This window comes from Cyclopterus lumpus, chromosome 16 (assembly GCF_009769545.1).
Source record: "Cyclopterus lumpus isolate fCycLum1 chromosome 16, fCycLum1.pri, whole genome shotgun sequence".
NCBI classification, from domain to species: domain Eukaryota; kingdom Metazoa; phylum Chordata; class Actinopteri; order Perciformes; family Cyclopteridae; genus Cyclopterus; species Cyclopterus lumpus.
In genome coordinates, this window is record NC_046981.1 from 3,029,867 (window position 1) to 3,043,360 (window position 13,494).

Here is a 13,494-nt window from a genome sequence, read left to right on the forward strand (position 1 = left end):
GGTGAGAACCTCTAAAAGAAATGAGAACGTCAAACGTGTTGACGAGATGAGCGTCACAGAGAAACGACTGGTTGAACTACTGATGGAGTTGTTAGAGGGTGGTACCACATCCTGAAAACACAGAGTCGTAGCACGAGAGCTCCCCATGCTGCTACGAAAGGCAGCTTAGCCGCTACTAGCTACCCATGCTTCAGTTAGGGAGGCGCCCGTCGGCTCTCTGCTGCCACCTGCAGGCCGCCGCGGGGAAGGGAAGGGAGAGGGGGGAGGGAGGGGGGTGTTGCATCTCAGATGTTTATCCTGATAACCCCCGACCGTTTTCTCACAAATGTCCCACACCTTTATAGCTTACCTGTTTGTGGCACCAAACAAACACGCAGCATGAACCATTTTTCGACCAATCGTGGCAGGCAGTCCCCCCCCCCCCCTCCCCCTCCCCCTCCCCCTCCCATTGTCAGGATAAACAGGTAAGCAGACATTCAGTCATAAAAAACAGATTTGCAAACAAATATAGCGAAGCAGAGCTGCAGCGGCCGACATGACCACCGGGGGGCGCATGTCAGCGACAGAGCAGGGACGCCATGTGACACAGCGATGCAAGAGGTGATGAGAGAGAGAGAAGGTTAGGGAGAGACAGGGTGGAGGGGGGGAGGGGCGGGGTCGCCGCGAAGGATTGTGGGAGTTTTTCTCTCAAAGGGGAGTCAAGTTGGAGTCAGGGCCGCCGATTAATGCTCCATTTAACCTCTAACATCTATAGATTCATATGCATGATTTGTGGGAAATTGGCTCGTAATAATAATTTGGACTATCCCGATATAATTAATATAAATATATATATATATATTTTAAACATTTATGGCTTTAAAAAAGTTATATTACGCAATAGAAAACCACAATTGCTAAAAATATAATTTTTCGTGCCTGCTGCAGTTCTTTTCTTTCTCATCCACTTGGATTCGTTTTCGCCGATCGAGAAAAAACTCCCCGTCCCCCCCCCCCCACCCGATCCTTGATCGCACTCCCCCCCCCCCCACTCCTTAGCGTCGCACACCTCGGAGTATCTGAGAATACCCATGCCCATGCGTTTGGAGGGTGGGGTGGGTGGGAGGGGAGTCATGGGGCACCGGGCAGGGTTTGCAAGGGAAGGGGGTGGGGGGGGGATGCAGAAAAAAGGGGTGAGAGAGAGGCGAGAACCACGTTACCTGACAGATAATGTTATCATAGTAAGCCAATGCACGGGCATGAGGGACGTTAGGAGGGGTGTCGCACAGTTTCCTTACATTTGGGTGGGAGCCCTCAGCGATGGTGGACAGCGAGAAATTATCATTGTGCTGCTCCGATGAAGGCCGGTACTTACTGCTGGGGGACGGAGGATAAAAGAGGAGAGGGGGGGAATACAATGTGATTTGGGGGTAAAAAAGAGTTTGAAGGAAGAGATTGTCGGGGAGTGGAGGAGGAGAGAGATGTGGAGAAATTAAGAGGAAGAGAGACGTTTGGAAAGAGAGAGAGACGAAAATGTAAAGTTACGAAGAATAAAGCACATTTAGGAGAACGAGACAATGGAGAAGATCGGAGACGAAGCCGAGGGAAGTCCAAGGAAAAGAGGGAGGAGGGAGCCAATGACGAGACACAGGTGGAGAAAAGATGAGTCGCAAACGGATGCAAAAGAAAGGACAAATTTAAGGGGAAAGATCACATTAGACACACAAAAAAAAGGGAGGGGGGGGGGGGGGGGGAGAACAAAAAAAAAAAGCAAGGAAGCAGCATTAGTTATAGAAGTAAAGAAAATAAATAAACATTTTATCTGTGATGCAACAAACGAGCGTCAATTTGGGGTTACCTGGTCCTCACTGGAGTCCCCACAGAGACTAAATCTACTTAAAACTGAGACTTTAAACTCACGTTTGACTCCTCTGGTTGTATAGAAGTCTATGCTTCATGAGTTAAAGCTGCATTCTCTCTCCTGACCACCAGGGGGCGACTCCTCTGGTTGTATAGAAGTCTAAGCTTCATGTGTTAAAGCTGCATTCTCTCTCCTGACCACCAGGGGGCGACTCCTCTGGTTGTATAGAAGTCTAAGCTTCATGTGTTAAAGCTGCATTCTCTCTCCTGACCACCAGGGGGCGACTCCTCTGGTTGTATAGAAGTCTACGCTTCATGTGTTAAAGCTGCATTCTCTCTCCTGACCACCAGGGGGCGACTCCTCTGGTTGTATAGAAGTCTAAGCTTCATGTGTTAAAGCTGCATTCTCTCTCCTGACCACCAGGGGGCGACTCCTCTGGTTGTATAGAAGTCTAAGCTTCATGTGTTAAAGCTGCATTCTCTCTCCTGACCACCAGGGGGCGACTCCTCTGGTTGTATAGAAGTCTATGCTTCATGTGTTAAAGCTGCATTCTCTCTCCTGACCACCAGGGGGCGACTCCTCTGGTTGTATAGAAGTCTGCTTCATGTGTTAAAGCTGCATTCTCTCTCCTGACCACCAGGGGGCGACTCCTCTGGTTGTATAGAAGTCTATGCTTCATGTGTTGAAGCTGCATTCTCTCTCCTGACCACCAGGGGGCGACTCCTCTGGTTGTATAGAAGTCTGCTTCATGTGTTAAAGCTGCATTCTCTCTCCTGACCACCAGGGGGCGACTCCTCTGGTTGTATAGAAGTCTATGCTTCATGTGTTAAAGCTGCATTCTCTCTCCTGACCACCAGGGGGCGACTCCTCTGGTTGTATAGAAGTCTATATAAATGACTCTACTTCTCTTGATGTATTCCCTCAGTAAACATTGTAAACATTAGTTTTTGGTTTCAATCTCTAGTTTCAAGTCTTCTTCAATACAGCGTGATGTTTATTTAGTAAATTATGGTCATTTAGAGTCAAACAGACCATAAAGCAGGGGATGCTTTAGGGGCGGGGCTACAAGGTGATTGGCAGGTCTCTACCAGAGCCACTCATCTGCATTCCAAATATGGAAACCTCCATTCATTGTTTTGTTTTTCACCATCCTTCTCTCCTCTCTCTCCTCTCTCCTTCTCTCTCTCCTCTCTGACCAGCGTGTTGGGTTTGATTGCAACTGCAGCAGATGGGGGAGTGTCATGTATTCACACGCACACACACACACACACACACACACACACACACACACACACACACTCCTCTGTGTCACGCCGAGATTTCTTTCCCTCCGCAACGACCCTCTTATTCCTCTTTCTCGCTCCCCTCCTGCAACAGTTTCTCCCTCACTCCCCCCCCCCCCCCCCCCCCCCCCCCCGTTTCATCCTGCCCTCCTTTTTTTCTTCCTCTCATCCGTCACCCTCCTCCTTCCTCCATTTGGATTTCTTTTAGCCGACCGCTTGATGAGGCCGTGTTGTCTCTTTCATGCTGCACCGCTACACACACACACACACACACACACACACACACAAACACACACACACACCCCTCAGGTCACACAGCTGTATGTAGGTCAACTCCACCTCCCCCTGTTTCTCCCTCCCTCCCTCCCTCCCTCCCCCCCTCCTGTTCAGACTGCCCTACTTTCAGCTGGAGTACCAATGACATCACCCTTTTCTCCCCTTTTCTCCTTTTTCTGCTAGCTATCCTGCTACTGACTGCACTGCTTTCCCTCCTCTTCGTCATGATATCCTTCCTCCGTGGAGCTAAAAAGTAGTCCCTGCTGTCGGAGAATGCGGTCCTTCGGTTCTCATTTGCAGCCGAGGACGCTCGGTCGCCGGGGCGGCTGCTCATTTGCCGCTGTTGCTAGGGAGACCGACGGTAGAACACCGGCTCTGGCAAAGCGATGCCGAACCAACAACCCCCCCCCCCCCCCCCCCCCCCACACACACACACACACACACACACACACACTCTTCTTTTTTTATATTCAATCTGTCTGTCACTCTCGTTCTCTCCTTCAGTCAATATTCCCTCCACCTTCCTCTGAGTCCCTCACACACACACAAAAAAAATAGATTTTTCATGGTTCTTTAAAGGTTCTCGAGTCAAGGTTCCTGCACTTTCTGACAAAAAACATTCAATAGAATTAAAATATCTATGACTAATATACATGACAATTAATTAATTAATTAATTTTCACCTCAACATTTTACACTGCGCAATAGCTCCATCTCATATCATCGTTTTTGTCTATTTTTGAGCCCGAAAAGACATATTTCTTAAAATCTATCTGATATTGACCTGAAAATGTGATTATTTGTATTAAAAACTGTAATAATTATCACTTAATCAAATCGTAAATCGAAAACGTCTCTGAAGACCCGTTTCCTGGTCCTTCTTTTTCCTGAGAGTGCTCACCGGCTTTTCTTCCTCTCCCCTTAATCTGTTCTGTCGTCTGATTTTCTGCCAGCTGCTCGCCATCAGCGCTGCTCGCCATCAGCGCTGCTCGCCATCAGCGCTGCTCGCCATCAGCGCTGCTCGCCATCAGCGCTGCTCGCCATCAGCGCTGCTCGCCATCAGCGCTGCTCGCCATCAGCGCTCCACGCCATCAGCGCTCCACGCCGCCGCCCCTCTCTGCTTCCTCGTCTCCTCCTGCATTCCTCCATTGTCTTCCTCACTTGTTTGCCTCCTATTTCAGGAGATCCATCCTATCTTCCCCCCCCCCCCCCCATTCTACTCATTTCTGTGTATGAACACACTTTACTTCATCCGCTAGGCTAACAATGCGACGTAGCTAAGCTACAGCTAGCTGGCTAACCTTAGCTTGCTTGCTCCTCAATGTTACAACCACCAGCTAACGTGATCTATGGTACTGACTCATGTAAAGACAAAGCAAAAGGTGTATAAATAACGACTGCAGGATAAATTCAAGCCCAACCAGCTGACTTTAACCTCAGCTAAGGTTAGCAAGCTAGCTGTAGCTTAGCTACAAAGTGTAGCACGGAGCTGATTAGGTCGTTTGCGGACAGTAAGCTAGCGAGTATCATGGAGCAAATAGACTAAATTAAATTAAACAAAGGAACGTTATTGCTGACTGAGATTAATTTAACGACGATCATTTGTAACAACGTTACACATTTGCAGTTCCACCTTTTACCTAATTCACACAAATAGGAACACACAATTGATTGAAGATTAAATATTAATAGTTTAGAATTTAAAGCTGCTTTAAAGGAAGATTTACAAGACTACACACAACTGCTCTTGCAGCCAAAATAAATACAGAACAAACCAAACGGAGATGCCGTAGAGCCGTGATTCCCAACATATTTTAAAATATATATATATTTTTTTATTACAACAATTAGGATTGCTTGTTGCTCTTAAACTACTGGATGCTTTCCCCTCTGCAGAATTGCCGACGTATCCCTCAGACTCTCCTTGAAATCCTGTCAGTTTGTATCTCCATCGCGAGAAAAGATGGACGCCACACAACGAGAGAGTCTGGGCAGCAATCCACAGCTATTTTTATCTTTTCCAAATCTCTTCCAAAGAATAAAAAGAGGAGGAGGGAGACGAGGAGAAAGAAGACATGTTGGTCCAAGAGTTTTTTTTTTTTTACAAGGAACAAACATTAGTTTGTTATCGACCCATTAATTAAAAAAGAGACCGTCCTGAACAGAAAGAACAAAGCAAAGCACGACATAGTTACTGTGTCGGCACACTGAATATATATATTTTTAACAGTTCCATTGTACATATTTCTTAATGCTTTTATTGTATTTTTGTTTATGTTATAATTGTAATTCTATTATATTGCACCCATTATAATGTGAAAACCTACTCGGCATCAAAATGCTCATACGACCTTTTAACGACCTTTTTGAACTCAAACATATATTCCTGTTGCGATCAACATTTCACTGTGCTAATTTAATAATATAATAACTAATACTTTTCTAGTAACCTTACTTTTACAGTAAGTTACTGTGACAGTTGTATAAATGACAGATATATACTGTGACTATATACTTGCTGCTGTACTGCACCGAACTGTGATTTTACAGTAAAATACCCATCAGATTATTATAGCAGATTATTATGCTGTTGTGGAATTACAGTATAGTTATCCCACAATGCCTTGCAAGGTTCAAACTTCAAATTTCCTGCGTAATAGTGTATTTCGCAGTTAAAATTACAGTTTAAGCCTGTAATTTACTGTGAAATATTACAGTAAATTTCTGTTTTTTAGTGTTTTACGGCTGTTGGTTTGTCTGCTTTAGAATGTATTTCCCTTATTCTGTATTCTGTCCTTCTCTCTCTCCATCGACCGGTCTGTCGCTCTCTAAACTTTAACTCTTTAACACATCGGTTCGGCACCAGAAATCAAAAGCTTCTTTTTCCTCCTTTTCGATATCTTTTAACGTCGAGGGAGTGACGCGTCTGCCGGGGCGACGGATAATAAATCTGCTGCGTCCAGAATGCCCTCGAGCAAGGCACCGAAGATTCTTCGTTTTTTTTTTTTTCGACAAATGACTCCACCGAGAACCGCCGGACACACAATTCACTTTGTGTATTTCTTTGATAAAAAACGTGCTACTTTGTGGGGAAGAGCCGAAGGTTCATCCCCTAAAATATGACAAAATAAAAACGTATTTTCATGCTTTTTTCGGTGTGAACAGGAGTGAATAAAGCTGCCTTTCAACCCTCCGGGGTAAATAAGTGCTCGACGTCACTCCGCCCAGACTCACCTGCGCTTGCGCAGCTTCTTGTTCTCCGTCTTGAGAACGTGGAGCTTCTTGGCGAAGCAGACGACGATCATGAAGAGCAGCAGCAGCACCAGAGCCGAGGCGCCCACGGCCAGAACCATCACCTGGAACTCCGTCACCACCGACTCGCAGCGAGCGCCCTTGTGCCAGATGTAGTCCTGGACGTTGCACCTGCAGGAGGAGGAGGAGGAGGAGGAGGAGGAGGAGGAGGAGGTGGAGGAGGGGGAGGAGGGGGAGGAGAAGAAGATGAAGGAGGAGGAGGAGGAGGAGAAGATGAAGGAGGAGGAGGGGGAGGAGAAGAAGAAGGAGGAGGAGGAGAAGAAGAAGGTGGAGGAGGGGGAGGAGGAGAAGAAGAAAGAAGAAGATAGAGGAGGAGGAGGAGGAGAAGAAAGAAGAAGATAGAGGAGGAGGAGGTGGAGGAGGAGAAGAAGATAGAGGAGGAGGAGGTGGTGGAGAAGAAGAAGAAGGAGGAGGAGGTGGAGGAGGAGAAGAAGATAGAGGAGGAGGAGGAGGTGGTGGTGGAGAAGAAGAAGGAGGAGGAGAAGAAGAAGATAGAGGAGGAGGAGAAGGTGGTGGAGGAGAAGAAGAAGGAGGAGGAGATGGAGGAGAGGAAGAAGATGGAGGAGGAGGAGGTGGAGGAGGAAGAGGTGGAGGAGGATGAGAAGAAGAAGATGGAGGAGGGGGAGGAGAAGAAGAAGAAAGAAGAAGATAGAGGAGGAGGAGGTGGAGGAGGAGAAGAAGATAGAGGAGGAGGAGGAGGAGGTGGTGGAGAAGAAGAAGAAGAAGGAGGTGGAGGAGGAGAAGAAGATAGAGGAGGAGGAGGAGGAGGTGGTGGTGGAGAAGAAGAAGGAGGAGGAAAAGAAGAAGATAGAGGAGGAGGAGAAGGTGGTGGAGGAGAAGAAGAAGGAGGAGGAGATGGAGGAGAGGAAGAAGATGGAAGAGGAGGAGGTGGAGGAGGAAGAGGTGGAGGAGGAGGAGAAGAAGAAGAAGATAGAGGAGGAGGAGGAGGTGGAGGAGAAGGAGGAGGAGGAGAAGGAGAAGGATTAAACATCTGAGTGGCTCCACACGAGGCTCAGACTCAGTGAATTGTGAGTCGGTTTCTGTTGCTCGGCAACGCCCATATATTCATCTTTAAGGTGCCATTGAAGGGCCGCGATGGCCTCCTCATGTTCATGAACATTCAGGATTTCCTCTCTGCTCCGAATTATATTCAAAATCGCTTTGGCGTGCGAAGTCCAAAAGTAAAAATAAACGTCCCAACGTTTCCCAACACGTTACATAAGCGCTCCGAGTTCTCGTGAAGCAGCCGGCAGGTTTCACTTTGCAGGCGGCTTCATTCAAAGGGGACGGCGGCTCTGTGTGAGAATAGAAAGGGGAAGAAAGAAAGAACCCGGGGGTCTTTTTCCAGCAACACACACGCACACACACACACGCACACACACCCACACACACACACGCACACACACACACTGTCAAACATCATTATGAAAGACCTAAAAGATGTTACACAATGCATACGGGTGTCCATATGTGGATGTAAATTATGGGCACATATGTGGACGCACACACCCACGCACACACACACTCTCACACACACACACACACACACACACACACACTCATATACTCACACACTCACTCATACACACACACACATCATCATGAAAGACCTAAAAGATGTTACACAATGCATGTCCATGTGTGGATGTAAATTATGGACACATATGTGGACGTACACACACACGCACACACACACTCTCTCACACACACACACACACACACACACACTCATATACTCACACACTCACACTCACTCATACACACACACACATCATCATGAAAGACCTAAAAGATGTTACACAATGCATGTCCATGTGTGAATGTAAATTATGGACACATATGTGGACGTACACACACACGCACACACACACTCTCTCACACACACACACACACACACACACACACACTCATATACTCACACACTCACACTCACTCATACACACACACACATCATCATGAAAGACCTAAAAGATGTTACACAATGCATGTCCATGTGTGGATGTAAATTATGGACACATATGTGCACACACACACACACACACACACACACACAGTCAAACGTCATCATGAAAGACCTTAAAGATGTTACACACACGCACACACACACTCTCACACACACACACGCACACACACACACACACACACACACAGCGCCGGCCATCTGAGGCCCAGACTCCGCTTGGCAGAGCGCGGTGTCCCGGGGACACGGAGGCAGATGGCGTTCAAAACGCCGAATCCATCTATGAATGACAAAGCAATTAATTGTTCTCCTGCCCTCTCGTTTGGGCGCCAACACACACACACACACCCACACACGCGCACACACACACACCGAGGAGGCAGCGTCAAGTGGACGGATAAGCTCCCTTACATCCTAAACAGCCTCCTCTTCTCGTCTCCTTCATGAATCCTTCACGTTTTATTAAAATCTTTTTGGTCCAGCTGAAGAGAAATCGCTCGCGAACGAGTCCGGGAGACATTTTGAGTGTGGGCATATGTGAGAAAAAGAGAGAAATGGAGGGAGGGAGAGAGATGGAGGGATGGAGAGAGAGAGAGAGCAATGGAGGGATGGAGAGAGAGAGATGGAGGATGCCTGATATCACATTTTCAAGGAGACTTTTCGATGCACTCAAACCTCCGAGCGTACAAAAGACGAGGTTTATGTAAGCGGGAGAGATGGATGGAGGAGGGGGGGGGGGGGACGCAAATAGAGAGCGGGAGAGAGAGAGAGAGAAGTAAAAGGGTCGCATGAAAAAAGAATAAATAAAAGAGGATGTGCTGGTCGTCGTGGCAACGCGGGCCCGAGCAGGTCGAAAAAAAAGGAGCGCATGCAGATGCGGCGCCGACATGTCATTCCGTCACACGCTCAGCCGTCCACGGGGACGCGGCGGTAGCTCCCATTTCTTTTCTTCCTCTCCCTCCCCCCCTCTTTCCCTCCCTCCCTCCCTCCCTCTCTCTCTCTCTCTCTCTCTCCCCTCTCTCCCTCCCTCCCTCCCTCCTGCGCCTCGTCGTCTCGAACATCTCTTTTCTTGTTCACCTCCCCATCTTTTCCTCCTTCCTGCACATTTTGCAGAGCGCCTCCAGCTGAATCGTGTCTCTGCTTTCAGTTCGTGCAACTGATTTTATCTCTTTATCTCTCTCTCTCTCTCTCTCTGAATTGATCTGGTTTGACTTTCATTTGAAAATAAATGAGAAAAAAATCAATATTGAACTGTACTAACAAGCATCCAACGCCTGATGTATTAGATTCCTCTCTTTGAGCCTGCAAAAAATGCAAAAATGACAATGAGACACCTGGACAACGAGGAATTGTGGGCGGGACCTAATTGTCTTTCTCATCACAATCCATCAACAAAAAGAAGATTTTTTTTTCCAACCAGGGCGTTTAGTTTTTATTCACGTTCTCCCCTTAACACATTTTATTAGCAGATTTGCTCCTGCAGATGGTCTTTAGTATTAGGACACGGGGTGTTTATATTCATCCGCAGCTGAAAATAGTCTTAAAAAACAGCGCCAACACATTTCTGGTCCTCGTCCTTTTTTTTTCTTGGACACAAAGAAAAAACCCAGAATAACAGCGGCCTCATCTATTAAGATTTGGACCCAAGTTTAAGAAGCTGACACGAGAGGAAGCAGCTTTTTAAGGATAGGGTTTCCCTTCTCTGGAACACAAGCGGCTCCTCTTTTGGGGGATGAAATAACTTCTCCCGTCAAAAAAAAGCTCTTTTTTCCAGCGTTGACAGCACAGATCCCTCTCTGGCTGAGAGTCGCCCAAAAAAAACTCCCACTCGATCCCCTCTATAAAGCCTCCCACGTGTCCAACAGGCCTTCTTCCCATTGTTTTCCCACTGCAGAGGTTTCTTTTATCCCCCCTCCCCCCCCCCCCCCCCCCCCCCCCCCCCCCCCCTCACAAACCCATCATTATCTCCATCGCCGCAGACGCACGTATCGCATTGTCGCAGCCCGGCAGGAACAGACCAGAATTAGAGCTAACAAATCCTCTCGATATTTACCTGATTGGACAGAGCAGCTGGGGAGAGGGAGGGGGGGGGGGGCAGGCAGACAGAGAGGGGGTGGAAGGGAGTCTTTAACAATGGCGCAGGTGGGGCTGTGGCCCTCTAATAAGACCCCCTGCTGGTGTTGATGAAGACTAATGGAGCGATCAGGGGGCCGATGAAGAGGCCAATTTAAGACACGCCGGTCAGCGGGTTGAGGGCTTCAGGCCTCCAGAGAACCATTTAAATACATTTAAATTTCTTTAATCAGTTCATTTTGATTGGAATCCTTAAAATAAGTGCATTGGCTCCGGCACGCAAACATTATTGTGATTAAATGCGATTCTAATGCAATCGTAAATCATTGTTGGGCAATAAAGTTTTGAGCTCGCCACTCCTTTTGCGTGTCGATAAACAGGCTCTTTCAAAATAAGAGCGTTAAAACATTTAGAGGCATTCGCCTCAGACAAAGAGTGAGCCGGTCCAGAGGAGCTTTGAAGCCCCGCCCACATAAAGATCTACTAAAACAATTATCTCTTTGTTTACATGTGTGTGTGTGTGTGTGTCAACTATTGGATACAATACGTCGGGCTGGACTACCTTTGGCAAAAACAGTCTGTGTGTGTGTGTGTGTGTGTGTTTGTGTGTGTGTGTGTGTCTTTTGTCCCGAAACCTCCTCTACAGTCGTCGTAAATCTGTGTGTTTGACCTCTGGACTGATTCCACGACCTCTTTGACTTGGAACTGATCCTAATACACACATAATCCTGTGTGTGTGTGTGTGTGCGTGTGTGTGTGTGTGCGTGTGTGTGTGTGCGCGTGTGTGTGTGTATGTAAGTTTGTACATGAGTGTGTTTCCATGATGTGGTCATGAAATCTAAAATGGAAACAAACTGCAGTTGGTGCTCAGAGCTTCACTTAATTACATCAAGCTGCAGGACACACACACACACACACGCACACACACACACACACACACGCACACACACACACACACACACACAAGTAAACTGGACCTGGCTCTCCCGGGCCGTTTCCATGCTGGCGAGCGTGTTAAGGTTCTGACTCATTCTCTCACTCCGTTTCTCTTCCACCTCGAACTCTTTTCTCTCTTTTTCTTTTACTTCCTTTTTGAAAGGCTTCGTGCTCTTTTCCTCTCCCGTGTTTTTAATTATTTATTTGTTTACTTCCCTGATTTTCTTTATCTCTCAATATCGGACCTCTCCTGGTCTCTGGTCCTCTCGTCCCCGTTTTATCATCTGTTTTCTCTGAACATGGCCCCTCGTCCTGCAGCTCCGGGGGAGGCGGAGGAGATTTACGAGGTTAACCCCGTCAGATCACATTAGTCGGGGGGGGGGGGGGTGATGTTTGACTGTGTGTGTGTGTGTGTGTGTGTGTGTGTGTGTGTGTGTTGCGAAGATGGCTTCGTAAAATAAATACGACGGACTGAAAGTTCAAAGATTAAACATCACAAAATAAGAGCAGTCAAAAAAAGGTGTTTTTTGTCTCTTTATAATAACCACCAATAATAAATGGTGATTTTTACAGGTATTGAAATGATCATTAATCATGTTTACATATCATTAGCGATGCTATAAGTTATATTATTTTATCCTTTGCTTGCGTATTATGACGTTATTATTAGTGAATAAACCATCTATTGCATCGTAGATGATAACGATAGAGGTCAAAGGTCAGAGGTCAAAAGGAAGGAGTCGCCTGAACCCAAACCAAGTTGTTTCCCGCGAAGGACCTGACGTTTTATTTTGAAAGGTACATTTTCATATGTACATTTTGCAGGTACATATTTCTGTCTGCAAGATAAGAGGAAACGACAGCCTGGTCTGAGGTCAGTAAGCAGCGCTCCTGAGGGGGCGCGTGTTTGACTGCAGAGGGCCAGAAAGGTCCCGACATTCAGCCCGCTGTAATTGAATTGGCCTGAAGTACGAAGCTGCTCACACACACACACACACACACACACACACACACACACACACACAGAGAGGAACATGTTGGTGCTCATCTGTGCCAGCGCTCCATTGACCCATATTGCAATTTTTGCCCAGCAGTAATACGCCTCTCCGCCTCTCAGATCTGCTGACTGAGGCCCAAAATCTGCCCTAAATACCTGGATCATGTTGTGCGTGATCAACACACAGCTGTGTGTGTGTCACTGGAAATTCATGAATATGAATAAAACACATATTATTGAAGCATTACCCTTTTTACGCGTTAATGGGGTGAACATTAAAACTAATATAGCAGCGCGGACAAAAAGTACGTTTTAAAAATGTCAGGTTTCGAATATGCAAACGATTGGATTTTAACTCTTCAAACGTGCATAAACCCGGTGCGAGTGCTGGCTTTTGGGCGTGGTGTGTGTGTGTGTGTGTGTGTGTGTGTGTGTGTGTGTGTGTGTGTGTGGGGGGGGGGGGGGGGGGGGGGGGGGCGTTTCGCGGGCTCAGGGTCGTGATTGAGTGGTGATGCTGCCGTCTGCATCGTGTGACCTTGAAGCTTCCGGAGGTCACAGGATCATAAATGATCACAAATAAACCTGGCCTGTCTAGAAGTGTGCGTGTGTGTGTGCGTGTGTGTGTGTGTGTGTGTGTGTGCGCGCGCGCGTGTGTGTGTGTGTGTGCTGCCGCGCATACATTTGCATGTCAATCTGTGCAGCTGTTCGCTGATTGGAAGTGTCCTCTCACTGATTGGTGGGTTCATCCCTTTCATGATCATGGGGTTATGTAAAATGTGAAACCTGTGTTTATGGGATGGAAACGTGCACAAAAACA

At 47.2% G+C, this 13,494-nt stretch overlaps 1 protein-coding gene across 1 annotated transcript in view; it reads right to left on the reverse strand.

Moving 5' to 3' along the window:
- Nucleotides 1-13,494, reverse strand: part of cspg5a (chondroitin sulfate proteoglycan 5a) — a 34,086-nt gene that overhangs the window by 5,739 nt on the left and 14,853 nt on the right. Inside the window, exons 3-4 of the mRNA XM_034553970.1 lie at nucleotides 6,634-6,822; nucleotides 1,278-1,356 (exon numbers count right to left, since the gene is read on the reverse strand). Coding sequence (XP_034409861.1) covers nucleotides 1,278-1,356; nucleotides 6,634-6,822 — 268 coding nt within the window. The remainder of the gene's footprint in view (nucleotides 1-1,277; nucleotides 1,357-6,633; nucleotides 6,823-13,494) is intronic.